The 27,352-nt window shown below is 43.2% G+C and overlaps 1 protein-coding gene and 1 pseudogene across 1 annotated transcript in view; both read right to left on the bottom strand.

Annotated features, from left to right (window-relative positions):
* NCKAP5 (NCK associated protein 5) overlaps nt 1–27,352 on the bottom strand; it is an 876,414-nt gene that overhangs the window by 49,484 nt on the left and 799,578 nt on the right. The window contains exons 10-13 of the mRNA XM_007465897.1: nt 21,314–21,415; nt 16,843–17,031; nt 7,997–11,757; nt 7,078–7,255 (exon numbers count right to left, since the gene is read on the bottom strand). Coding sequence (XP_007465959.1) covers nt 7,078–7,255; nt 7,997–11,757; nt 16,843–17,031; nt 21,314–21,415 — 4,230 coding nt within the window. The remainder of the gene's footprint in view (nt 1–7,077; nt 7,256–7,996; nt 11,758–16,842; nt 17,032–21,313; nt 21,416–27,352) is intronic.
* LOC103070056 (glycoprotein Xg pseudogene) lies at nt 6,048–6,759 on the bottom strand (annotated as a pseudogene).

Genomic DNA, 27,352 nt, shown 5'->3' with positions numbered 1-27,352 from the left:
TTTGGTGGGACTTAATCACCACCTCTGTCCAAGTATCATATTTAAAAAGGAAAATAAAAACCATCTTGAGGTCCTACCTGTCAGCTCCTTGTCAGAACTTTTCTAGGGCTTTAAGTGCTTAACAGCAAATGCTAAATGTGGCCTCTTGGGTATTTATCAGAGGAACTGGGCTTGTAGACACGAGTTTTTTCAGCTCTCCTGGGCTAATGACCCCTGAGCAGCGAATGACACAAGAGGGGAAATTTTGAATTGGAAGGGGATGGATGAAGAATCAACAAAGGAATGGAAAATGGGGGGGTGCCTTAGAATGGCATACTTGTCAGCTCTAATTATCCATACAAATAGATTTCAATGCAAAGTGGTGAGTAATTAAAAAAATCCATTTCCATATGGAAATGAGGGGCATAATTTATTTTGGCAGCAGATTCCCCTTGCTAATTATATTTCTCATAGGCTGAAATTAAAATTAATTTTCACTCTCGATCACACAGTGGCTGTGTGTTGGCGAAAGGTTGTGGAACTTTCCTGGGGGCAAGGACCTGCCAGCTCAAGATGAAGAATTTGCCGAAGCGAATTCTTCACGTGGCAAAGCACTTCACAGGTGGGAATGGTCACAAAACCAAGAAGTTTGGCTCAGCAAACAATGGTGGTTAGAGACTCAGAATTTCTTCAGCCATTGCTCTACCAGGAACAGATACAAATCAATGTCAGTAATGTCCCATTTGGCAAGAAGTAGCAGGTGACTCGTGAGCAATGATGTGGGTTATTTTTGGTTTCAGTTTGCTGCCAGTAATTTGGGCACCTTCTAATGGTGCACCTCCAACTCTTGCCCATCTTTTGAGCTCTGCAGTTGTAGTCAAGAGCTGTACCAAATACCAGTCTCTAACAGGTAACCATTAAATGCCACTGTACCCATTATATTCTATTAACCTCTCCCATTAGAAAAGGCTGGGAGGAACGTGCTTACAAAGGACACAGGAGGAAAAAGGGAGAAAATATTTCATTGCTGACAAATATATATACATAACTGCAGAATAAAACCCAATATTTGGGGACGCCCTTCATTTGGAATTCTGTGTATAGTTCTTCTCTGAATCATCCTAACAAGAACTGCATCCCGAGAAAAGAACATTTTGCTGTTAAAGCTCATTGAAAAGGAAAAGAACTTAATGAACCTCTGTGAGACGAGAGAAGTGATCTTTGGAGGGAAAACTCCTGGAAGGCATTACCTTTAGAAAAGACAGTCATTTAGAAAACTCTGCAGGAGGAGGGCAAAATAGGCATGCTTCTTATTAGCATCCAAATAGCATTTAGAACAGAAGTGTTCAATTAAAGATGCTGAAATTATAAAATTTTGCAGAACTTAATAAGATGATAACAATTTGTGTAATTATTGTACTATTTTATGCTATTTCATCACCACAGCACAATTTTAATGGGATTGTATTTGATACTTTTTTACTAGCATATGTGATTTTTTCAGACTATGTGACACTGGGTGAAGAGGATACTCATAATTTAAATTAAAATACCCATATTAAAATGGCCATCTCTTTCCAGCTATATGATCTCATTAATTTCATTAACGATTTTTATTTTGTCCAGTGACAGCTCAATAGGAGCTGGGAGCTGTTCCTTTGAGACTTCTCATTTCAGAAAATTACCTAAATCCACAGGAAGGAAGGACTTAACAACATGTAGGAAGGAGTGTGCATTTCTTTCTGACTTATTTACTTAATACTGATGCAATCTTTTCTGGGGATGCCTTTTTCCCCTCTGACAATGATTGCAGAATTTAAGTAAAAGTGCCAAGTAACACGGCCCTTGTCTAAATTACACAAAAGTCAGAGCTAAGTGGACTGTAAATGACAGCATAAATGGGGACATAAGCCTCTAATTAAGGCTCTGAAAAGAGAAAAATATTTAATTCAGTAAAGCATTAATGAGACTTTTATACATACGGTAGAATGCATCTAGCAATCTTGAAAATGGATACGCAGTCACCAGTGAACTAAGTGGAGGTGTGCTACGTACATGGACTTGATATATGTATGGAAATAATTTTTCTATTATATTACCACAGATTAAAATAATTAAAATGCCTTAGGACCCTCATAACTACATATAGCCTTAGTTTGTTAAGGGCAAAGGATGACGGTATATTATGGTATAAGATTTTTTGGGTATTTTTGGCTGCACCTTGCGACACGCGGGATCTTAGTTCCCCAGCGAGGGATCGAACCCACGCCCCCTGAGGTGGAAGTGTGGAGTCTGAAACACTGGACCTCCAGGGAAGTTCCTGGTATAAGATTTTTGAAGAGTGATTCTATTCAGGAAAAAAATGTGATATGTAATGCATTATGTGCAGCTATTGTTTTCACCCAAAATAACTACTGTGAGAAGAATTCTCTGCAACACACTTTAAAAGAAGCAGAAAGCAAATTTACCTTGAGCCCCAGTAGGGGAAAATTCCCTTAAACTCTTGATTTTAAAAGGTTCATGGGTATTCACATCAATGTGCTATGGTATAAGAATGTATCTCATTTTACATCTAATTTCCTTTCTATATAGGCTGATAACGTATAATGAATAGGTTTTCACTGCTATTCTTTTACTAGTCCCCAAGGGGACTATGGCCAATGTCCCTTCTGAAATTAGTAATTTTAGTCCGATCCCCATTGACGATTACAGAGGTGAAAAAAAATTGCATCTTACCTTTGAAAAAATGACTAGCTGTTCAACTATCTAGGTTAATAATATTCCTCTATATGGAAAGCTTCCCAGCCTGACTAATTTCCTCTTGCAGCTAACTAGAAAATTAGCTTATCCCTATGGATTATGTATATTTGGTGGTTAGGGAATCCTTGTACTTCACAGAGAACAATAAGAGTGTTTCTTGCAGATATTCTGGAAGGACCAAAGGAAACATTATTACATTGTAAAAGACTTCAAGTGAGAGAAGAAAAGCAAGGCAAATTACTTTAGCATTAGGAAGTAAGAAGAAAGTAAAAATGAAATTGTAAAAGCTAAACAGGTTTTTTTTCTTTTTGGTATTTCTGTACAGTGAAGATATACCCCAAGCTGTCAGCACCATATTAAATGGGGCATAGTTAAATTGAATGCCTCTGATAAGGGGCTCTGCCAGGCTATCAAAGTTTTAGATCAGTTGGATTGAATTTCTGGCATACTGCACATTTCCACACGTTTATTCTCTCTCTTTCCTTTCAGTGACACTACAGAGGCAGCCTTAGACACACTTATAATTTGTGATTTTATAATGCAAGGGACATCTATGTTTTCAAGAAGGCATGATACCACGGAAGCCAAGAGCAAGAAGTGGGCAAAAAGGAAAAAAAAAAGCTTTTGCAAAGAACATAGTCTACACATGATTTCAGAGGGTTTGGAAGAGAAAAAAAAAAAAAGAACTTATAGCTCTTTATAGTCAAGAGCTGTTTGAAAAAAAAAAAGCATTTAAATGTACGTTTGTCTCAAATTAAAGTGAAACTCTAAGGAACCCTAAACATCAATAATAATTAAAAACTAATAATGCCAATCACGATTACTTCTAAAATCTCCTCTACTCTTGAACCACTCCAGAAAAAAATGAGTAATTGCTTCATGTTTCAGGTTTTTCCCTAGGAAAATGGTAGCACATAGTATATTTTATAATCCCTTTTATTAGAGCCCAAATATATATGGATACAGGAATTCTGAAAAGATATTGTTTTTTGCTCGAGTGCTTTAAAATTTACATAAAGGAACAAGGAATATCACCAGACCAGTGATGCAAGAACAGAAAGAATGTAAGGAGAGGAAGTTCAATTTAAGGTAATTTTAAAACAAAAATATTATTTGAAACTGGCATATCCTTGGGAAATATAAAAATGCCTTTTATTCATTTTTTTAAAGGAAATTACCCCCTGAGTTCTGGACCTCATAATTAAAACACTAAATGATAGGGAGTCAAGTTCCAAAAAGGATAACTTTCTTTTTGTTTTCTCTTACATGTATTTTATTTTTTATTTATTTTTTAACATCTTTATTGGTGTATAATTGCTTTACAATGGTGTGCTATTTTCTGCTTTATAACAAAGTGAATCAGTTATACATATACATATGTTCCCATAACTCTTCCCTCTTGCGTCTCCCTCCCTCCCACCCTCCCTATCCCACCCCTCTAGGAGGTCACAAAGCGCCAAGCTGATCTCCCTGTGCTATGCGGCTGCTTCCCACTAGCTATCTATTTTACATTTGGGAGTGTATATATGTCCCTGCCACTCTCTCACTTCATCCCAGCTTACCCTTCCCCCTCCCTGTGTCCTCAAGTCCATTCTCTACGTCTGCTTCTTTATTCCTGTCCTGCCCCTACGTTCTTCAGAACCTTTTTTTTTTTAAGATTCCATATATATGTGTTAGCATATGGTATTTGTTTTTCTCTTTCTGACTTCCTTTACTCTGTATGACAGTCTCTAGGTCCATCCACCTCACTACAAATAACTCAGTTTCGTTTCTTTTTACGGCTGAGTAATATTCCATTGTATATATGTGCCACATCTTCTTTATCCATTTATCTGTCGATGGACACTTAGGTTGCTTCCATCTTACGTGTATTTTAAATGATGAAAAGTTGTCCATGACAGTTACAGAAAATGGATGGAGTTACCTTTTTTTGAAGTTCCATTTATGTATATCTGTGTGTAAATCTGTGTGTGTACACACACACACACTTTTTAACAGGAGTTAAATTAAACTCCCCAAGAAAACTCATATATGGGAAATGTTTAGTGTGCGTCCTCACTTATGGGAAAGCTCAACAAGATTTGGGAAGAGTCATAGGACATTCATATTAAAATAGGAAATACAGGCTGTCTTCAAATGGCTCAAATCTATATAAATCCAGGATGGAAGTCATGCAATTCTGAGACATCTAATCAGGATCGTTAGTTTTAAGTTCTTTTCCATTTTTGCGAAGCTCTTTCAAATGCTTTCTGCTTTCAACTTCTCTTGGGAGACCTAGCTCTCAATCCTTAAGGGTGAGCACAAAGCATGCATATTTGGAATTTTAACGTGTCCTCTTTATGAGATCCAGATTCTAGTGACTGGCTTCCTCTTTGGTTCTAATATTTAAACTCTAAAATTCTATCAGCGTTAATCTCAGTTGAATCAAACTATACTAATCTTCCCAAACCATCCTTTTTCCTCTCCCCTAAAGTATTACTAAAATAGAAGCAAACAGCTAGTATATTTTTTTTAGATGTTTGAGGACAGAAGATCATCTAGTCCAGTAAAAAGAAAAGTATAAACCAAGGAAAGTTCTGCCGTTGCCTTAAAAACTGGTACCCAAAGAGGATCAAAGATCAAAAATAATACCAAAAGCCTCAACATCTGCAAATCTCTATTTCTACCCCGCATTCTCCAAAACAATGTAGAAACTGTGCTATTTCACAGGAAGAAGCACCCCCTGATCACTTCCCCGAGATGGTTTCCACATCAGCGATTTTGCACTTAAATTTCCAAAATCCAGCCTGATCCTCTGCAGATAACAATACTTTTGTGAGCTGAAATAATGTGCAAATTCTGCCGTTAGTGTTGGAAATCACTCATTCCCGATTCACGGGCGGTGGTGAACAGGTCTGGATTCCTGACGTAACTAAGGAACTTACAGCAACGGCCAAGCTTCTCACCCCAGCTTGCTGGAAACCCAAGCTGAGCAGTCTGTCTCCATCTTTTAGAAGCTGATGGCATTCCCGCCCAAGACCCCTATGCCATTCTGCTGCCCCTGTGCTTTGTGACCATGTCGATGGCCTGGGGTCATACCAGGAGGTAGTTTCGGAGCTCATTCCAGAGCTGGAATCTCTCTGTCCAGATACACGATGGAACCAACAGATCAAGCAATCTTTTGTACAGCCCAAGGTCCAGCTGTCTACCTTATCACGATCGATCGAGGTGTCTGAGGAATTAGGAATTCTTGGTTAGGCAGCATGTCTATTGCAAACAGAAGAGAAAACCCTTCAGGGCAGCTGGTCAAGCCAAGAAGGAAAGGAACTTCACGGGAGTGATGAAGGCGGTTCTTGACTGGACGGAGCTTTTCTCAAAGCGATGGGTGGATTTTGAAGGCCTAAGATGTTTTCTGGTTCATTTGTCCTGAAGCAATTCCTCCTCCTGTTGTACTGGAAATAGCTGGCCGCTCCCAGGGTCCAGGGTCACCACCACCACAGACACGACATGAGACACGATATTTGCTATCACGTTGCCTTGTGGGTTGCCGAACGAGGGATAGCTGTCTCCGCCGAGCGTGTTTCCGTGGCCGTCACGATGCGGGTGGGAGCTGCCGCCGCCTCCTTAGGGCAGCCTGGGCCCGGGCGGGTAGCGGCCGTCCTCGAGGTCCCTGTCGCTCAGGAAACCTGGGCAGCCTACAGAAGCCCCGATGTGCAGCCTGCACGGCGGACCATGCTAGCTCCGGGGCTAGCGCCCAGTCCCAGGACAGCCTTGATGTCACAGCTGGGAGCATGGGGCACAGCTCCAGGCTCTGTCCCCTCTCCCTTGCCCTACAGCATCCAGGCCTGGTTCCAAGGATAAGTTTCTTAAGTCTTAACACCTTCTGTCTTAGGTAGGATAAGTCGGTGTTTACAACTTTAGGAAAAATGCTTAAATCAAATCATCAAAATAGCCAATGTTCTCCTAAATTGTTCTGCACTTTTATTTTTTACAATCATTTTCGTTCCCTTTTGCGTTGCTGGAAATGACGGAAAGCGTCATCAGGACAAATTCCCAGCACAAGGGTGTAATTGGAAGATGACACTCGCAGCATCATTTGCCTGCACTGTGATTATACCATCCTTCTGAAAAGAGAACTACAAAGGCAGCAAGAGTGGAGGGAGCAAGGCCCATTCCAATCTAACTGCCATCACTCCGCTACAGTGTCACCAAGATTTCCCTCTTTTTTCTCTTTGGCTTTAACTTTCCCTTTCCCGCGTAATCTCTTGCCTATATATTTTCATCAGCAAAGGGTAGACAGAACCCAACTAGCCCATCTCAGAACCTGACACTTCATAACCAGGATGGTAAAAGACTTACCAGGGAGCCTTTCGGTATTTCCATATCTGCTTTGGTTTTAATGTTCTTCTTGTGGGTTCCTTGAGTGCCGATAGAGCTGCCGGTGACACGAGAGCCCTGGGAGCTGCCCTTTAACACGCTCCTGCAGGAAACATTATTTGATCCACTTTCCGTCTGTTGAGCTGCTTTCTTATCAACTCTGCAGGTAGAAAGTGATTCCTCTGATCAATTACATTTCTCTTCTGCAATCACTCTACTTTTCCCAATCCTTTAATGTTTAAAGTAACCTCCATGTGTCTCTTTGTCTTTAAACCCTTGAGTGATCAGTGTGTCTCACTGGCCTTGGTCAAATCTTCATCTGCTATTCCAGTAGTGTGTCAGTTTAGATTTGATAATGCAATAATTTATTTTTATTTTTATGACTGCTTGTGAGACGGCGAGTGTGTGTGTGAGGGAATAAAGTAAAAACCACTGGGGAATGATTGCTAAATATATTTCTGGCTTAAGACCAGCAGAATCTTTAATTACCTCTGGAAAGTTTCTAAGTTTGCTCGGTACGATCAGTGGGGTCAGCATCCTTTAAAAACATATGTGTAGTTTTCTTCCATTTCATGCCATGTAGGTATATTCATGATTTCTACTGTAGGCTGGATTTCCATCAACCTTGATGAAACTTACCATTCTCTAATTTCAAAGACCACTGCTTTGGTTACCAAAGTAACGTGGACTAAATTACCATTTTATTGCTAACTTTTATTTCATTGTTTAAATCCTGGCTAATGTGTAAAAGATTGCTACGATGAATTTCTGCTTGTATGAGAAACACGCTTGACTGGTGTTCAGTATGCAGGAAACAAACAACTCTCCTTGTTGCGGGGTGAGGAGTGGGTAGGGTTCTGCACTGCCCTCTACACTGCCACCCTCTTTGCCAACACGCTACCTGTTTAGGAGTTCCGTCATAAAGGTATCTTTCGTTGAACATGGAACAGGGCTGGGTCTACTTCTCGATACAAACTTCACTTGGTCATAAATGTCTGGCGGTGTTTTCAGGTTATTTCTGTTTTGTAAACCACTGTCTGGACCATCTGCCAGCTCGATGTCCCTGTTAAGTTCATTTTCCATCTCGCATTGTAGCTCAGGCTTCTTTTTCTCTTTTTTTCTCTCTGATTTTAGCTGTTTGTTTCCAAACCCCAAACCTTTTGCATCTTTCTTTTCTGCTTTGGTTTTGGAGACATCCATCTTCCTGCTACTGAGAGCTGGCAGTCTGCTCCTCCGAAAACCGAACCAGCTGGCAAAAGAAGGCCCGGGCTTCGGCTTCGCAACCACAGAGGTGGACTTTGTTTGCACTTGGCCCTTTTCCACATTTTCCTGAATGCACAACATGACCTTTTCTTCGATTGTGGGTGAGAGGGGGGCCTCTGGGCTCACAACACCGGTCCTGGTTGTAGACGTGTCTGGATACCTTCCAGAAGTTTCTAGCTTGGAGGTCCTGCTGGTTTCAAAACTGCTGGGATGCCGTGTCCTCCCCGGACTCTGAGGGGCTCCCGGGCCGTCTTTTGGGGTGGATGGGCACCTGCCGTGGTCGCTGCCTGCTTCCTCTGGTGCAGTCACCCTGGCGCCTTCTCCCTGGGCGTAGGCCGGGTGCTCTTCTGTTCCGGGTGGGGCGAGGGGCCCTTCGGATTTTGGAAGGATCCTCAAAGGCAACTTGCTTGGGCTCCCGTGCTGGCTGCTGGAGCTGCCGGTACTCCCCAGGGAGCCCTGCCCGGAGGAAGGATGCCCCAGGGGCCTCCCAGCACCGGGGAGACCGTCAGACACGGGGGCAGACGCGGTCTTGCTGGGAGAGCCCTCCGTGGAGGAGCTCTGCCGGGTGAGGGAGTTGCCCCGCTCAGCAGTGTTGGTAATAATCTGAGTCCGGACCTTGCCTGGCCCTTCCACGGAGGCCGTGGGGGGCTTGTCCCCTGAGTGAGCGCTGAAACTCTGGCTGCGGGCTTTGGCTCCGTTCATGCCTAGAGCTGGTTTTAGCAGCGGTTTGTTGGAGGACAGGGATCTCTTCACAGCCTTGTTTTCTACTGCATCTTTTCCATCAGCCCCAGGCGTGCTATTTTCCAGTGCCTCTGGCGCTGCTGTTTCCAGAGGAAGCCCTTCGGCCAAACTCTCCTGTGCTCGTAAACCCAGTGGAGACACATTTCTTTCGCCTCCTGTGGTCTCAAGGCTGCTGGTGTTCCTGGAGGTCCCTGGCTTATCCTTGCTCACAGCTGCGGAACTTTTCGAGGCTTCGTTTAGGCTGTCTTTTTCATGTTTCCCTGGCACTGTAGAACTCTTCCTGAGCAGCTGGGGAGACTTCATGAAGACTCTGAGCCCAACGGGGAGGCGAGTTTTCAGTCCTCTCTCGTGAGGGTTTTGACAACCTTGCGGGGTGTTGCGGCTTTTGGAGGGTGCTGACGAGGGACTGCTAACCTGAGATGATGGTGACTCATTTACCCCTAAGAAGGAAGGCTTGGGGGGTATGGAGACACTGTCATTCAACTGTCCTGTTCTTGCTGGAGACACACCTTTGGAAGACGGTATTTCCAGTGGCTCATGGGTAGAAGGACAGTTCTTGGGAGTCCGTAACCCTATGTCCGTTTGTGTGGTCCCAAGTGTTTGGTGAGGTGGGGTTTTGGGGACACCTCTCTTTGGAGAGACCTTTGGGGGCCCTGGGGCCATCCCAGCCAACGAGCTGGAGGGGCTGTGAGCAGGGCATCTGGTTTGGATTGCTGTTTCTGTGGAGGGCGGAGGGGGAGTGAAGACTGGCTTTTTGAAGGCCACAGAAGGTTTCTTCCCCTGCACTTCTGTCACGGTCTGATTAAAATAAATAATAGGAGCAGAGGATCCTTTCAGAGGGGGGGATTTCAATACTGTCCTTGCTGCCTCGTTGGGGACCCCGCTTTCTGGCTTGGCCCATGAGGGTGGCGACAGATAGTCGTAACTGGGCCTGGCGAGTAGGGAGACCGACCTGCCTGGAGGGGATGGCAGGGAGGGCGATCTCACCCCGGCCTCTGGCCCCGGGTCACAGTGTTTATCCCTTGTGGGGGGCTCGCCATCGTCACTCGGCTCGGCGGGGGGCCTTGGCAGCAGCTGGGACGCTGGAATCTGACTCCTGGAGTACTGGACCCAGTCCCTTCTGCTAAACATTTTGGAGCCGTGAGGGAGCTGGGTGGAGGGTTTTGGAATGTGTGAATCTGGCGGTAAAGCAAAGAGGGGCTCTGGGCCTTCAGACTTTTTGAACCGTGAGAGTTTCCCTGGAGCTGGTGATCTCTCAAGAGTCACTGGGCCAGTTGAGGGGACCGTGAGGGAGGCTTCAGGCTCCATTATCCTTGATTTCTGAGGTGAAGACTTGCCCCTGGTAGGTATTTTTGTCAGACTTTTCTTCTGATAGATGCCCGTGGCCACAGAGGACCTAGAATGACTCTGGCATGACGGAGCGTGCGTTGGTTTGGTCAGTCGTTGTCGCTGAGTGCTTTGCGTCACTGTCCTGGGGTGGAAGGATTCAGGGGGTGTCATGGCACCATCATCTACTTCTTGTCTTGGAATGTTTCTCTCAGTTTCCTCTTCAGATCTCTTCAAGAAAGGATAGTCTCTAGCAGCAGCCCCTGGCTGTAAATGAGCAATTCCCTGAGGTAAAAGTTCAGTGTGTTCTGTCTGGGGCCCGGCAGGGGCCTGATGGATGGAAATCTCCTTTCTGGTAACAGTGACCAGGCCAGTCTGGTGAGAGCTGAACTCAATGGGCTCGCCATCTTCTGCATCAAATATGACAGTAATACATTCTTCTGAGGAAGTCCGTTTTACAACCCTTTGCTGCTTAATGAAACTAAACGTCTTTGGCCTGCTCTCGAAGTGGACGGGCACTTGTTTTTCTTCCTCCTCAGGAGACCCACGTTGAGATCTTCCAAATCCCACGCGGACGTCCAGGTTCTCCATGGACTTGTCGGCGTCCACAGTCAAAGACACGTCTGAAGGGCTTTTCTCATCACTGCTCTCTATGTGCAGCTCATCCAGGGTTTCGGTGTCATCAGTGTCTGAGAGCTGGAGATTGACAGCCAGGCAGCCCTGGCTGTGCGGGTCCCTCTCTCTCTGTACCTGAGGCCCCTGAGCACTTGGGCACTGCTTCCGCTCCAAGGGACAGCTGCTAGCACAACTGGTCAGCTTCTCAGGCCTTTCCCAGGGGTAGACCGAGGAAGTGATTTCTGAACAGTGTTTGCCATTCAGCTCCCAGCCAAAGAGACTGTCAGAAACACTGTGGGTTAATTTACAACCGTGCAGCCTGCAGCCCTGGTGTGGAACTGCTTGGAGCGAGGCTAAAGAGGAAGGGTCCTCTTCGGCATCGTCGTGAGAATCTGTGTCATAAGCAAATGCCTTGTGGGGCTCCTTGCAGGGGCTCCCCGTGTCCGTGGGTTTGCAGGGGGGATATTCCTTGAGGCTGCTACTTTTAATTCCTGGCGAATAGATTCCTTCATTGGAGTTCATGCAATCTCTATAACCCCATTTGGTTATCACTGATGGGGGTTCAAGTAACACTTTTCGCTTCTGGAGCTTTCTGAGTCCTTCCAAAATGTGGCTTTCCTTGATGCGAGTCGGAGGTAGTTCATCTGTGGGACTAGCAAAGCCACTCGGGAGTGAAGAGTCAATACTTAACCTTTTGTCCCAATTTTGTGATGACTGCTAGGAAAGAAAAGGAGACATGAGAAATGATTGAGCTCTGTGGATGACCAATTTATAAAAAGAAAAGGCCATCATTAAACTTAATTCGTTCTAGTGGTTGATAAATATTCACATATAAATGCATTTATTCATTAATCAATTCAAACTAATTCATTAACTACGCAGCGAATCTCTACCTTGCCAGGTCCTGAGCTAAGTAGCATATGACATAGATAAGTAGAGGATGAGGACCCTGCTTTCAAGGAGCATGCAACCCCCAGGAGGAGCTGAGCTCAAGGAACCATAAGTCAAGGGATCATATGAGACATACAGGGGTAGTAGGTACTCCAGAATTTCAGACGAGGGAGACCACATGTCTGTTCGGAAAAAAAAAAAAACACAAAAAGCATATAAGTTTCCTTTCCTTTTCTTTTCTTTTTTTAAAAAATAAACCTAGCCCTAGAAAGACAGATAGGTTTGCCTTAGTTTAAAAGTAGAGGAAATGATTTCCAGGTAGAAGAAATGGGAGGGCAAAGACCTGAATCGGAAAAGTATGCTTAAGGAACACTTAGGGAATAACCAGAAGGCAATATGGCTCACTGCTCAGTGTATATGGCAGGTGAAGAGGGTAAATGGAAAAGTGAGTTGGTCCCTGCCTTTACGGTCCCTTCCATTCTAATGACTGAAAGTTAGAATGTCATGTGGCTTCATGACTTTACTCATTGATAGGCAGTGAACATCTGTGGAATGTTCACACAGATAGAGCAGCTGGGCATTTGCTGTTAGAACTCACAGCAATGGTTCACCTACTAACTTCAAAAGGTCCATTTCCTGATCTGCCTATTTCTCCAAATACCAGTGTTAGTTCTGGAGAAGTGACCAAGAAATGACATAGGAAAAAACATGGCATTCTACTCAGACATTCATATTTATCAAATTACTGCTAGCAAGAAACAGAATGGCCGAGGAGGAAACTTACAATGACCAAGCATTTGCTGTGTACCAGCCCCTGACCCAGGGCTCTGATTTAGTTTTCAGAACAATACCACGAGGGAGACATTATCGGTTCTATTTTACTAGGCGGGAAACTGAGACTCAGCAAGATCTGTCCTTTGGAGATCACATAGTTAAGGAACAGCTGGAGCAAAGGTTTGAACTCTGGTCTCCTGGGTCCTTCCTATGACTCATTTCTGAAGTGGCTGTGTGGAGATCTGAACCCAGGCAATCTGGCTCTAGAGACTGCACCATCAATCTGGATGCGATACTGCTGGAATGAAGCTTAGCCTCTGTTCTACCCTCTATATTAGTCAAAGTCATAATAGAGACCATAGGTTATTCCAACACCCCTCTTTTGAATGGAACTTGCAGAGTTTAATCACAAACCAGCACTCGGGGAAACTGGGAGGCTCTGACCTAATGACTTTTTTCTTTGAAAAGGCTATATAATTAACGATGAAGAATGTCTATGAATGAATCTGGTGGTTTCAGATGTGCACTCTGCACCGGTCTTGGCTAAGAGCACAGCTCCTGTTGGCATCTCCACACTAGCTGCCCTGCTGCTCCAGGACTCTGAACACCTGAGCGCTCATAAGCAGAGGTCAACTCCATGTCAGAAACTTACCTCGGAATCTCAGCTTTTCAGTAAGCTGTGAGCATCTGCTTACATCTAAAACTTTCTAATAAAAATTTTATGATTTTTAAAAATCATAAGAATCTTGTCATCAACAATAAGTCTTGTTTATTTTTTCTTTATTTGTTATATGTATATTTGGTTTTAAGTCAAATTATATATTCTCTTTGGAAAATTCTCCAGGGTCAGAAGTTGCTGTGCATAGATTCTATTTTGGTGATGCTTCCCCTTCCCCCTCCTCTTCTGCTGTGCCATTAAAAACTCCTTCGGAAATCAGAAGAAATCCCTTCAGTAAGTCTGGGTATCATAGACTGACCAGTGAGCAGACTGCCACAGCTTGGGTTTCTAAGAATTTCCATGATCCTGATGTCACGTTCACAAAAAAGAAGAGAAGCCAGGCAAAAGTACCCTCTTAGAGCTTGAAAAGGGCAGATTTGTTCACGCCATAGATGTGCTCTGTGTCTGCCTACCCACTCCCCTTCTGCCTCCCCGCAGCCTGCCCATGCTGTGGTCTGCGTCATCCCAGGGCCCAAGGCTGCAAACCTCCCAGGGCCCTGGCTCCCCACCCTGTGAGATTAGCCACATTCCTCCAACAGTTTTCCAAAGGAGGTCATGGTATTTAATAGCTTGAGAAAGGTTGAGGATAATCTTGAAACTTGAAAAAAAGCATGAATCTCCTATCGGGGAGATGGTGGGACGAAGCTGGCATTTCATACTGGCGGCTTCATTCTTTGCAGGGAAAGGTCAGAAGAGAGTTGCTCTGGGGAGCAGGGCAGCTGGCTGAAAGATGCTGCTGATAAGGTAGGAGCCTGGGTTTAATGCCCACAGTTCTTTCCTATTTCTTGACTAGACAACAGTTTTACACATTCTTTTTTTTTTTAAAATGACATTCTTGGTCTTAATGGAAACAAACCCATCCCAACAACTGGGACTCCTCCATGTTTTAGGCTCATTCAAGGAGGTCAGTCCAGCAGAATGGTTAAGGTTCTGGAACCAACTGCCCAGCTCCGCTTACTGGCTATGAGACCTTGGGATGGATATTTAATTTCTCAGCACCTCAGTTTACTTCTCTGTGAAATGGAGGAAATAGGAGAACCTACTTAATAAGCTATCATGAGCATTAAATGAGCTAGTACTTATGAAGAGCTGACAAAGCTGACATGTGGTAATTACTCAATAATACAAGCCAGATTCCTCCATGGAGGGCAGGCCAGTGCATTTCATGTAGGCTTCCCTTCTGTTTCTACACAAAAAAAATATTAAAAAAAAATACTTATGAACTACTAAAGAACCATTGGTCATATATTTGTTATTACATAGGTTAATATTATATTCACATTCAAATTTATATTGTATGAATTTATTATGTAAGCTGGTACTAAATGAGTACCTGGTACATGGTAAGAACTTAAGAAGTTCCTTAAATAATATCAACTTAAAATGTCTTTCGGACTTCTTCCCTGGTGGCCCAGTGGTTAAGAATCGCCTGCCAATGCAGGGGACACGGGTTCGAGCCCTGGTCTGGGAAGATCCCTCCCACATGCCGCGGAGCAACCAAGCCCGTGCAACACGACTACTGAGCCTGCGCTCTAGAGCCCGCGAGTCACAACTACTGAAGCCCATGCGCCTAGAGCCCGTGCTCCGCAACAAGAGAAGCCACCGCAATGAGAAGCCCGCACACTGCAACGAAGAGTAGCCCCCGCTCGCCGCAACTTGAGAAAGCCTGTGCGCAGCAATGAAGACCCAACGCAGCCAAAAATAAATAAATAAACAAACAAATAAAAATAAAATAAAATAAAATAAAATGTCTTCATGGGACTGGGTGTAGTTTGCTGGATCCCTGAGAATTAGGACTTTTCTCTGGGAGATGTGACAGGTACGCTGGTACTCCACAGCCATTTTGAGATGGGACACTGTTAAATCTCCAGATGATGGCTAACGGAGTGTGTATGAAGTGTCTTAAGATCCTTATTTCTCCTCTTTCAGGGAAGAGATGCCCCTAGAATATCGAGGGTTGTTCTAACTGGAAAAATTTCAAGGAAGAAAGAAAAGAAAAGAAAAGAGGCTGAGAGAGAGAGAGAAAGAGCTGTGAATGAAAAGAGCAGAGCAGGGGGCTCTGGGAGCCAGCAATATTCAGAGACAAAGAGAGGGAACATCCCCTCACCACCACCTCCCCAGTCTGCTAAGGGCCAGGTTCCTAGCAGTCATTATTCAGAACTCCGAACAGCTCCTTAGAAGGAGCAATTCTGATAACACCCCAGGCTCCGCACTTTGCATTGTAAGTCTGAGTCCAAGGGAATAAGCTCTAAATTCAAGCTTGAAATCTTGTTCTGAGTTCTTGTTCCGAGTATGAAAAACCTCCTCCCTCACCCAAATTTTCTGGCAGTTATGGAATTTCCCTGGTTTCTTATGCTTCTGAAGTCATAAACTAAATTTATACAGATGACAAAAAACTGATCTCCAAATATTCAAATTCAGGGTTTCCATTCTCCTGTACTCTTTGTTTTTCTTTAACATTAGGAAACTGCAGAAACAGCGATTCCAGATTCTTGGCTTATACCAGTGTGCAAAGATGTTTATTCAAATCATGAAGGAATCTTCAGCTGTGTGAGCCCACTTTGCAGGTGGGAGTCATTCCAGCCGTAAGAGTTATTTAAAAATCTGGTAGAGGAACTCCTGGCATCTAAGTAGAGACATGCTCGACTTTCACTGAAGCCATAGCTTCATAGTCTACCATGGAATTCTCCCTCTCTACCGTGCCACCCTCCAACTTACAGCCACAATATTAGTGTTTTATGAGGCTATTGCATTGATCAAAGGTCAATATAATACACACTATTTTTGAGCAGTCAACTCCTACAAAGCTAATGATACTTCCAACCCTTTCGGCCATTCATTCGGAGAGAATGCACGGCTCTCCCTATTCTCTAGAAAAAAACCTTTTCTTTGAGTTCTCACGGGATGCTCAGTCTGGACTGACTTGGCACGTGGCCAAGTTCAGTCTCATTTGCAGTGGACATTGACGAGTCTCTCTGAGCATCACAGGCATGATGTCCATAAAACTACTTGAAAATGTCTTCGTCGGTCTGAAGCGTGGTCAGTTCCATCAGGCCAGGGTTCCAGTTCCAGCTTGATATAAATCTGGGAATTCGGTGGGCTCCACCAAAGCACAGAAGGGAAATGTCTTTCCCAAACTCCCTCCCACGATGGCCTCATCATCTGAGGTTGAATCATCATGCCACTTCTCACGGGCGGTGTGACTTCTAGCAAGGAACTTAACCGTCTCCAGCCAATTTCCTCTTCTGTGTAATGGGGAGAATCGTATTTCCCTCTTTAGTTTTGTGAGGCGTAAACGAACAGGAACTCAGCAAACCGTCATTTCCTTCTTTGCCTCCCTCCCACCTTCCGCCTTCCAACCGGAAGAGGCTTCTTTTCTGGTTGTCTCTGACGCTGCAGTGCCCTGAAAGGAGCCTTACCCTTTTCCTGAGGTTCTTCCCATCATGCCACGTGTAGGAGGAGCCGCTGGAGTATTCGCTGCAGGCGCTCGAGAGAGACAGCTCGCTGCTGCTACAGCTGCTTCGAGTACAGAGATGACCGTGGATGGCAACGCCCATGCCAGGGCATTTCAAAGCAGGGGTTCCTGATTTTGTGTTCAGCTGGCATTCCTAAAAAAAGCAGGACAGCTCTGAGCGAGGACTTTGCTAAGGGGGACAGGAAATACCAGCTCAACATCATAATGAGGTAGGAGCGAATACAGCACTGTGGTTAGAAACACAGACTTTGGGGTCGACAGACTAGGGGTTCAAATCTTGGCTATGACTCTGACTAACATGCCTGGGAAATGATTTAATCTTTTAGAGCTACATTTTCTTTTTAAAAAGTGAATAATAATAATACCGTGCACCGTTTAGGATCACTGCAAGGACCAAGTGAGTTTCTAGATGAGAAGCATACAGCATAGGATCTGGCCTAAGCAGGTGCTCGATTATCATGAGCTGCTATCATCGTTAGGCAGAAATATGACACTGGTAGTGTCCCATTTTATCCAGTCATACTGGTTAAAGAATCAGATCAATATCAAGACATGACTTTAATGCTACAAAAGGAAGAAGATAGAGCAGCATCTTTGGCTTAAGGGTTCAAGAGCATGGGCCCTGGACTGGAGTCTAGCGACCTGGCTCTCAGGCTACAAGCGCCACCAGATATGAGATATTGAGAAAGAAAGCATTTAACTTCCATGGATCTTAACTGTCTTCCGGTGTAGGGTGGGACAGTTCTCCCGGATTACTCTTATGATCCCTATGGCTCTGATAACATCACTATATAAGTCTGGGATCGAATGCCCAGGAAGCCATGTACTGTAATGGAACACCAAACCTGGGAATCATGAGGCTCTACTGTAAAGATCCTAGGCCTTTTCATATCATTTGGCTATCCAAATGGTAAAGATTCTCACATCAAACAGATCTCGGTCCCGCACAGAAGGATCCAAGCAGTTAGAATTCTAGTGGGTCTGCATAAGGCACAGGTGACAAAGCTGTAGACACCCCAGAACATCTTGACAGCCACATTATAGGCCCCTAATGTAACAGATGAAGCTCCACTAACTGGACAGGCTAAATTAATTTAGCATCCCGATCACAAGAATGGAATCTCTCCATTACAGTCTCATTCCTGTCCCCTATCTAGAAAAGCTTTGTCTCAGAAACTCATTGATGGGAAACCATCTGTCTTTGTGTCACTGGCGGAATGGCAAAGTCTCTTACTTGTGCAATCTATTGACACTTTCTGGCTGCCTTTAGTACCTGAGTACATATCACTGTTCTCCAAATGCAATTCCAACTGACGATGACTAAACACCAGCTTGGGGAAGGAAGGTAACGCTGTTCTGGGAGCACTCGTGGTCAGTAGGAAGTCCCTGCATCGGTACAGAGGGCACGTTTAATCTGCTGTCTAATCAATATCCATAATGCTTAATAATGTTAGATTTGCAATATCAGGCGTCTGCCTTGCTATCGACACTTCATTCTGGCTGCACAATAACCTCTTTAAGTGATCGGAAAATGCCAAGGAATTTTACTACTCTATTTTTCCCCCTGAAATTTGGCTCTAAATACCACTGAAAGGAGAAAGTTGTCTTAAAATCCAGCTTTCAGCAATATTTATTGATCTATGACCTTATTTACTGCCAGATGTAACTTAGTTAAGGGGAGTTCATGTTTGTATCTCAACAACTACCCTCTGCCAGTGGTCCCAACACACAGGAGCACGATGCAGTTAGGACTCAGCCACGGCACACACATCTGGAACATGCCCTGAACAGACTTTCAGAAATATCACATCGTGAGCCACTTGTACTGGTGCATCTTCTATTTTCTCCATCCCATTCTCTGATATTTTGCCGTTTGGCTCAGCAGGGTGGTGGTTTTTATTTAGGACTACCTCTGCTCTGGAACTTGTGTCTACTATCCAGAGAGAGATTACATCCATGCCCTTTGAGGCCATCCAATCTAAACTTCTCCCGTGGCTTTTTTCACACCCTGCACAGGTGTCAGTCACCGTTTATATTCTACCTTTTCCCAAAGTACTGAAGCTTATATGTGATTTCTCTCTGCCTTTCCCATCTATACTTTCCCACTTCACCTATCAAAATACTGTCTATTTTTACAACTCAACTCAGTTCCCAGGCCTCTATTTAACAAACAAGCTTCCTTGCCCAGTTGTCACACATGTGTGCACCTCCATATAGATGTCGGATTAAGATGACAGGACACTAGAACTCAGAAGATGAGCTGGAGTAGGGAGGCATTGTTGCCTCTCCCTTGACCTTGAACTTGAGATGCCCAGATGTGATGGAGGACACGGCTGGGAGGTGGGAAAAGCCCATCAATGTCATGTGGGGCAGGTAGGGCTGGGATAGTTATGCACAGAAGTGTCCTCTAAAACGGGCTTTTCATCCTTTCATGGGCACAGAAGTCATCCCAGATCTTGTTAAATACAGATGTTGATTCAGTAATTCTGAGGTGGGGTCTGAGATGTAGCATTTTAAGAAATTCCCAGGTGCTTTGATGATGCTGGCCCAGGGCCTGTGCTTTGAGTAGAAAGCCCCTAGCCTAGGAGGACCGATGAGAGACGATTACCTCTCATGTGGATTACTTGGTAGCAAGTTGTGTGTCTCACAGTGTGACCTGGGCTGTGCTGAGGAGGATGAAAGGAGTGCTGTGAGCCCTCCCTTGGAGCAGTGTACTGGGGAGGGAGGGAGGGAGGGAGGGAGGGAGTGTGTGTGTGTGTGTGTGTGTGTGTGTGTGTGTGTGTGTGTGTGTGTGTGTGGTGGGGTGATTACAAAGTAATTCTTTGCCAAGAAGAGGAAGGGGCGAGTCCTCTCTACTGGGAAATTCTTCCACCTTTCCCTGACCTTGGGCAATCAATGTTGGAATTTAATAAGGGACCCAGAATCTCTGACATCATGGCTGAAAAGTGAGCTCCTCTATCCTGAACTTTCTTCCCTCATCAGCACATGATTATCATGTAGGATTACCTGCTCCATTCTCATTCTCCACCTTCGCCATGTTCTTCTGTGGCCGTGGCACGCGGCCAAATACTTAAGAATGCAAGAGGGCTAAAGCAGCAGAGATCTCGTTATGGCTCCAAACTGTTAGCAGGTACTGTGTTATGTACATTTTATATATTATCTTATTCAATCCTCACTACAACTCTCAGAAATAGAAAAGAAATATCATTTTTTCTCATTTTCCAGATGGGGAAGCTGAGGCACTGAGGTGTTCAAATCTTGTCCAAGGTCACCCAGTCAATACAACATTCTGATGTCAGGCCCAGGTCCCAGCCACTATGATATAGCTCCAAGTAAGGCCCCTGGCAATAAGCAGAACTCCTGCACGTATACAGACTTCCTTCCAAAACATCCTCCTGAGAAGAGTCATAATTAGTAATAGATAATGATTATTAAAGTTCTTCTTTGCCACAAGATGTATGTTGTTTCCGTTGCAACATTATCTTAATTGTGTTGATTTAATTGGCAAAGTATACCGTTTACACTATTCAAAGTGTCTTTTTCCCATAGTGCATTTTAGATTACCACCATGAAGCACTCACATGCTTTAACATATGAGAAGTGCAATACAAAATCTGTAATTTTAGTTAAAAAAAGGAGAGAGACACAGAGAATGAAGGCAAGGATTTCTTGGATAAAAACTGCAACTTAAAAAAATTCCTGATCTTAAGGCCATATTATAGATTGGATGCCATTAAGGTCTTCATGAATGTTTAAAGTGACAGCATTCCACTGACATTTAGTTCCAATCTAACTTGAGAACATTTACCTTCGATATAGACTCTCCTAGCTACACTTATAAAATTATACAGTAAAATAAAAGGCCAGTCATCCACAAATGTCCATCTGTCATTGTTTTAAGCCTAACATTTTTCATTATATATTTATTTGGCTCTTGTGTTTTTCAAGATACTTTTTTTATGTCAATGAGAGTTAAAAACCACGCTGGTTAAAGTTTTGCCAAATAAGCACAAAGATAACCCTAGCTAAAGAAAAAAAAATTACAGACCATGAATTTTTAAAAGTTCATACATAATATATCATAAAAGTAGGATGAGTAATATGGGACATGGGCTTTAATAAAAAGCTCCTTGGCCATTTCTCAGAGACTTTGAGATGTAATCAATACCCAAAAAGGTATCTTGGGGACGAGGCAAAATTTATGATATTTTTGCCGAGAGTGACACTTTCTGCTTACTTCATCAGCTGGGGGACATGATATTGAATTGCAGAGAACACAAGAAAGGAAGGTATTTTTAATCTGCCTGACAATGCTTCAAGGATGCGCTTTATGGTTCACTTGTGACATCATTTCTGTTGGAAGGAAGGAAAATAACAACCTGAACAAGTGTTCTGAAGGCGACAGGGAAACTCACGTGCATTTCAACGTCAGTTCGTGAGTGCGTCAGACTCCGGCTTCTTTCCACATCTGAGAGCAAATCCCCGGTTGAAAGATCTAAGATGCGTGAGTGAAGTTTCTGGGTAAAAACAGGCAGAAATTTTGAATAGTGTTGATTTAATTGTTTGTTTCAAATCTTGCCTTGGATGGGTAAATCTCAAAAGAGTTGACATTTCTAGATTAGATAACATATCCTAACTCAAAAAGTTTATCTGAGTTTATCAGTGTTCTATATATACACACGTGCAATTACACATCATAAACAATAATCACACTTTCACAGTCTGTCAGTATGTGTTGGAAAATAAGTAGTAGGGAAAAAGAAATAGCAAGAAAAATGTGAATACCCCAATACACTTATTGGCTTTTGATATTAACATTAAATTAACTTTTGATATTCACATTAAAAAGCACTCACCACATTAACCTTATTATGTTGAGCAGTGGTTAAAATCTGAGCCAATGATTATAAAAGTGACCTTATTTCTAAACAGCACTGATCTTGTGACATCTTCCCTTGCACACATTTTAACTCAAAGTCATTAATGTCATCTGTTAGGAACAATTAATGTGAATAGAAAATAATTGCATCAGGGATCTGGGGACTTGGAGGGCTTTGTGCATTAATATTCACATGCTATTCGATTATATACTCAATTCTTTATTTCAGCTTTGCTTGGGTGGCCTGCTAAACCAGGGACATTTCACTATATTAATCTTTATCCTAATTACTAAGGCTTTTCTGTAGATATTAAATTTGATCTTTTTAATTGCAAATACAATAAAACTCGTGATTTATGTCTAATGTTTCTGCTAGGCTGATGACATTTTAAAAATGGTACTCACAGCCTGGTTTGTCTTGGTTACAACTTTTGTGACTTCAGACACTAAAAAATCGAATCGAATAAGTAAATAACATGGCTGAGATGCCTCCCTCACCTCTGAAAAGTTTTCCTATTCCTTTTCTTCCCTGGAAAGGCCTTGCTGCATACTGATGTTGATCTGGGAAATGACTAGTTCTCTACCAATAATTAATGCTAGGATCATCTTAGCGTGCAGGGGTTGCCCAAGGGTCACTTTGTCCCAGCAGATCCACCATGTTGTCAGCAGGGCTGTGAACTCCACTAAAATGAGCCATATTTACTGTTCCCCATTTGACTTCCTTCAGGTTGAACTTGTGTGAAAGCCCTGTGTACCTGGTTAGTTAGTCACTCAACAAACATCTATTCAGCACCCACTGAAGGATAAGCACTCGCACTCTGGTAGCATTGCGCTGCATCCATCTGCAGGAATAAAGGCAGGTTTTTTTTTTTTTTTCCTGCTATGGATCAGTTCTCCTTATCAGTAGAGCTTAAAATCATTTGCTTCAGACTTATACTCTTGCTTCTCTCAATTTGTGTTTGTGGAGTTACTTTCACCAAAAAGAACATAAATCCTAGATATCTGGTTTTCCATTATTCTGAAGATTCTAATTTCTCCAACAATGCCAAGACATCAACAGGTAACTAGAGCCAGGATGTTGTCTCTGCATAATATTTATAATCCTTATCTCGAGCTCCCTCTAGACTCAAAGATCTTTTAAGCCCCGGGATCTGTCACACAACGTGTCATACTCAGTAAGTACCCAACTGGTGATTGCTGTAGTCCATAAAGAAAAAGACGTCTATATTTTCTCCACCCACATATAGGTTTTAAGGATTGAGAGAATGCCAAAAGAATGATAACATTCTAAGACTTAAGAATGCATTTATCAATATGCAAAGAGTCTAAGAATTTATGGGAAATGATATTCAACAAAAGAAATGATGATTTTGAGTGGTATATCATGTGATTTGGGGGAAGAGTCCTTATAGATTAGATATCTGACTTCTTATTCAGTTCATGGTTACACTTTTTACCAGATATATGATGTCATCGTTTTGCTTTCTGCATGAATATGTGTATATATAAACCCATCCTCCTAAATGAGGTTATATTTTAGTTATTTTTATGCAAATGGTCAGTTCTCTCCATTGAAATAGGTAAAGTCATGAAGGAGAGGGGGCAGATCCTAGGGCCAGGGGACCTGAGTTTCAGCCCGAAGGCACAGATTTTACCAGATCTCAGGATGTAATTGAACCTCTTTGTCTCAGATTCCTTGCCTGTTACAAAGGGATGGAAGAAGCTACTTAACCGACCTCTCAGGTAGGGAGAGGTATTGCCATAGTGAGAAAGGATAATAAATAAGATAGTACTGTGAAATTTACATAGTCTTATACCAATTAATTGTCATAACTGAGAGTTGGTAATTTCTTTTTTTTGATCATCTTCATTGGAGTATAACTGCTTTACAATGGTGTGTTAGTTTCTGCTGTATAACAAAGTGAATCAGCTATACATATACATATACCCCCATATCTCCTCCCTCTTGCATCTCCCTCCCACCCTCCCTATCCCACCCCTCTAGGTGGTCACAAACCACCGAGCTGATCTCCCTGTGCTATGCAGCTGCTTCCCACTAGCTATCTATTTTACGTTTGGGAGTGTATATATGTCTATGCCACTCTCTCACTTTGTCTCAGCTTACCCTTCCCCCTCCCCGTGTCCTCAAGTCCATTCTCTATATCTGCGTCTTTATTCCTGTCCTGCCCCTAGGTTCTTCATAAAGTTTTTTTTTTTTTTTTTTAGATTCCATATATATGTGTTAGCATACGGTATTTGTTTTTCTCTTTCTGACTTATTTCACTCTGTATGACAGACTCTAGGTCCCTCCACCTCACTACAAATAAGAGAGTTGGTAATTTCTTAAATGCTAAGGTACAAAGGAATCATTTGTTGTTATGGTTTACATGTATGTATGTAAGGAGAATAAAAACTGACTTAGAGGAAAATAAAATCTACTTCTGCGTTAAGGCTGTAGGTAAGAAAATAAAAGGTAAATGTCATCCTTTCACATAAACATCCTTCATGGTTAAATAACCACAAAAGCTCACAGTACCATTAGGTGTTATACTTTTATAGTAAGTATTTTTATGAAAGGTTTATATTTTCTACATATACATATATAATAAATAAATTCTTATAGAGAGAAGGAGAGAGAATATTACTTTTCAAACTGGTGTTGTGATGTTATCTGGACTTAATTCAGGTAGAATATATACATGGGGAAATCAATTAAAATCATTGACAGAGTATAACTGACAGGAGAGCACCCCTGCCTCTTCAAGGAAGTCCACCTGCTTAGTTTGAGGGCAAATTCACTATCACATGACTACCTACCTACAGTTCATGTATACCGAATAAGTGTCCGTTCAGATAAAATCTCCCACCTGAAAATTTTCAAACTTGAAATCTTTAGCCTACGAATCTGGATGAATCCTGGATTTGACTCAGACATGATTTTGTGTGTGCGTGTGTGTGTGTACATGTGTGTGTATGTGTGTGTTTAGCCACGAGAGATAACAATATTACTCAGTATAGATTTGAAATTGACCTCACATCACTTCTTATACTATCTCAGTAACTGAGATTTCACTTGGTCTTAGAAATAGTGACTCCCAGCCTCACACATTCTCAAACTAGAGATCAGTGAGATCTTTTCACTCAAATGCTTCCTTTCATGGTAACTGTTCACCCCTCCCTTCCTGCCAGACTGGTTTCACTGTCTCTAGAATGGGCCCCTCTCACTTCTGAGCTGGTGCTTTTGTCCGTCTGCCTATAGCACACTCTCCCTGCTCCTGCCCACCTGCCTGAAACCTGCTCACTATTCAGGACTGCACTGAAACTTGCCTGCAGGGTTGTCTGTCATCTCCAGCCCCCAGTGGATTCCTCACCCAGATGGATTACGTCCTCCATCATTCTGGCCCTTTATCTGAAGTGTGTAATTGCTGAATTGCTCCTGTACTGCAGGGTCTATTTCCCTAATGGGGTGACCAGCTCCATGAGAATGCAGGCCAAGCCCTCGATTTCTGCTTTGTCCCTGTGGCAGGGGCTGGCTAGGTGTCATGGAACCCATTCCCTCTTCCCTCTAGCCACACAGCTGGACTACATTTCCCAGCATCCTTTGCAGTTAGGTGTGGCCATGTGACAGGGTTAGTTCCAGCCAATGGGGTATGAGCAAAAGTGATACCCGTCCTGGCCCAGGAATATCTCCCACATGCGGTGCTCCACCCTCTTTCCCCTTCCACCAGTTTGATGCAGCCGACTCAGCACAGCAATCACAGAAGTCACGTGTTGAAGATGGAGCCAGCAGGTAGGAGGAGTTTGGATTTCTGAATAGTCAATGGAAAAGAGCTGCCCTGGGACCAGAAGTACCTCTTTTGGACTTTCCACGAGAAAGAAACCTACACTGGGTTTGAGCCATTAATCATTTGGGGGTTTGTTTGTTATCAGGATTAATATTAACTGGCTGATGTCACCCTTTTCTGAGATAAGCACTCTATAGCAAACAGAGCAGTCACTAAATACACACATACACACATAAATTCATATGCACACATTATGTATATGCACACATTATATACATATTCAGAAACACATATTCACACACGTATTTTCAGCTTCATGGAGTAGGGGCCTACTTTGTGTCACTATGCAGGGGCAGGGGTGAGGAGCTGTGTGACAAGCCATGGTGTAGATCAATCCACAGTCAGAACACACGCCTCACAACAGAGTAAGATACGATGGTCAGCCTTGGGGACCTGGCAATGCCAGAGCAGCCAGGGCCAGAAATACAAGCTGGGGTAATAATTTTTGGTGGATTACTCTGCCTTCCGTCAGCCAGCTCCATTTTCTATTTTACACTTTTGAATCTGTAATTCAAGGCCGAGAAGGACTGCACCTGAGACCATCTGTGCATTATCTGGTGGGATGGAGGTGGAGTGGTCCCTTTCACAGTAGCCCGGATGGCTTTGCAGCTCTCCAGCTAATAATGATGGCAGCCGAGACTGAGACCAAGGTGTGCCTGGCCTTTCAGAGTGGGGCTGGAGGGCCGCTTTGCCATTTTTTGTTTCTCTCCTCACTCACAGAGCTGCAATTCTTCAGATGCTTAGTGAAGGCTTGTTGCATTTAACAGAATTCTGCCTTTGGAGTTTTGCTCAGTACCGAGACGATGTCACGACTGGAAGGCAGTGATTGCCGAGGCCAGGGCGACACTGAGTCCTTATTTAGTGACACAAAGTGAGGTTAAAAAGCAGATTGTCTGAGAAATGTGGGTAACATGGGAAACCATACTGGAAAAACCAAGTGAAATAGGGTGATGAGCAGCTTTTGTATTTACTGATGTACTCCCTAAAGTTTGAAAAGGATTGTGTGAAGTTTTTCATTTCAGGACTTCAGATGTAAAGAGGAACATACAAAAAGGATTATTTAACCATCGCTCCCTTATCTTTATTCAGATCTGGTGAGAGAATTAAGCTAATACCATAATCATGCATACAATTATTCTCCCCTCTAAGAAAACCAAATACCTGTAAATAAGAAATTATGAGAGTGAATATGGCATATATTTGATTAATGGACACTACCAACATGGGTAATTTAGGTTCAGCCACAAAAGGTGAATGTGAATTAGTGTTTTTAATCTGATCTGCTTCAATCCCCTTGATTTACTCAAGCTTGGTAGACGCTACAGTACCAAGATCCTGAATTCTACCCTGTCCTGTTCCATGTTCTCTAGACTTCTTTCTCGCCCTTGTGGAAAAGGTCTCCCAGTCAAACGGGATGGCTTCTCTGCCCACAATTCTTGAATTCCTATTTTATTTATGAAGTGATGAGTTCTGCTATTGCCAAATGATCTAGGGCTCAACCTTCTTTACCGACCACAATTCCCTGAATTCTATTCCTAATGCACTCTACCACCCATCTTTTTTTCCTACTCTCAAAAAAGTTCACGGTAGGGTATTTAGGAGTGGAAGAACTTCTTGGGATTTGCCCACTCACCATTGGTATCTTCAGCCATCCAACACTCTCCCCAAGAGACACAATACCAGCAGCTGCCCCAGGTCACTTCTTGTCTCGGAGCCTATGCTCAACCGCT

The sequence above is a fragment of the Lipotes vexillifer genome, unplaced genomic scaffold (genome assembly GCF_000442215.2).
Source record: "Lipotes vexillifer unplaced genomic scaffold, Lipotes_vexillifer_v1.1 scaffold535, whole genome shotgun sequence".
NCBI classification, from domain to species: Eukaryota; Metazoa; Chordata; class Mammalia; order Artiodactyla; family Lipotidae; genus Lipotes; species Lipotes vexillifer.
This window is presented reverse-complemented; position numbering and strand designations above follow the sequence as displayed.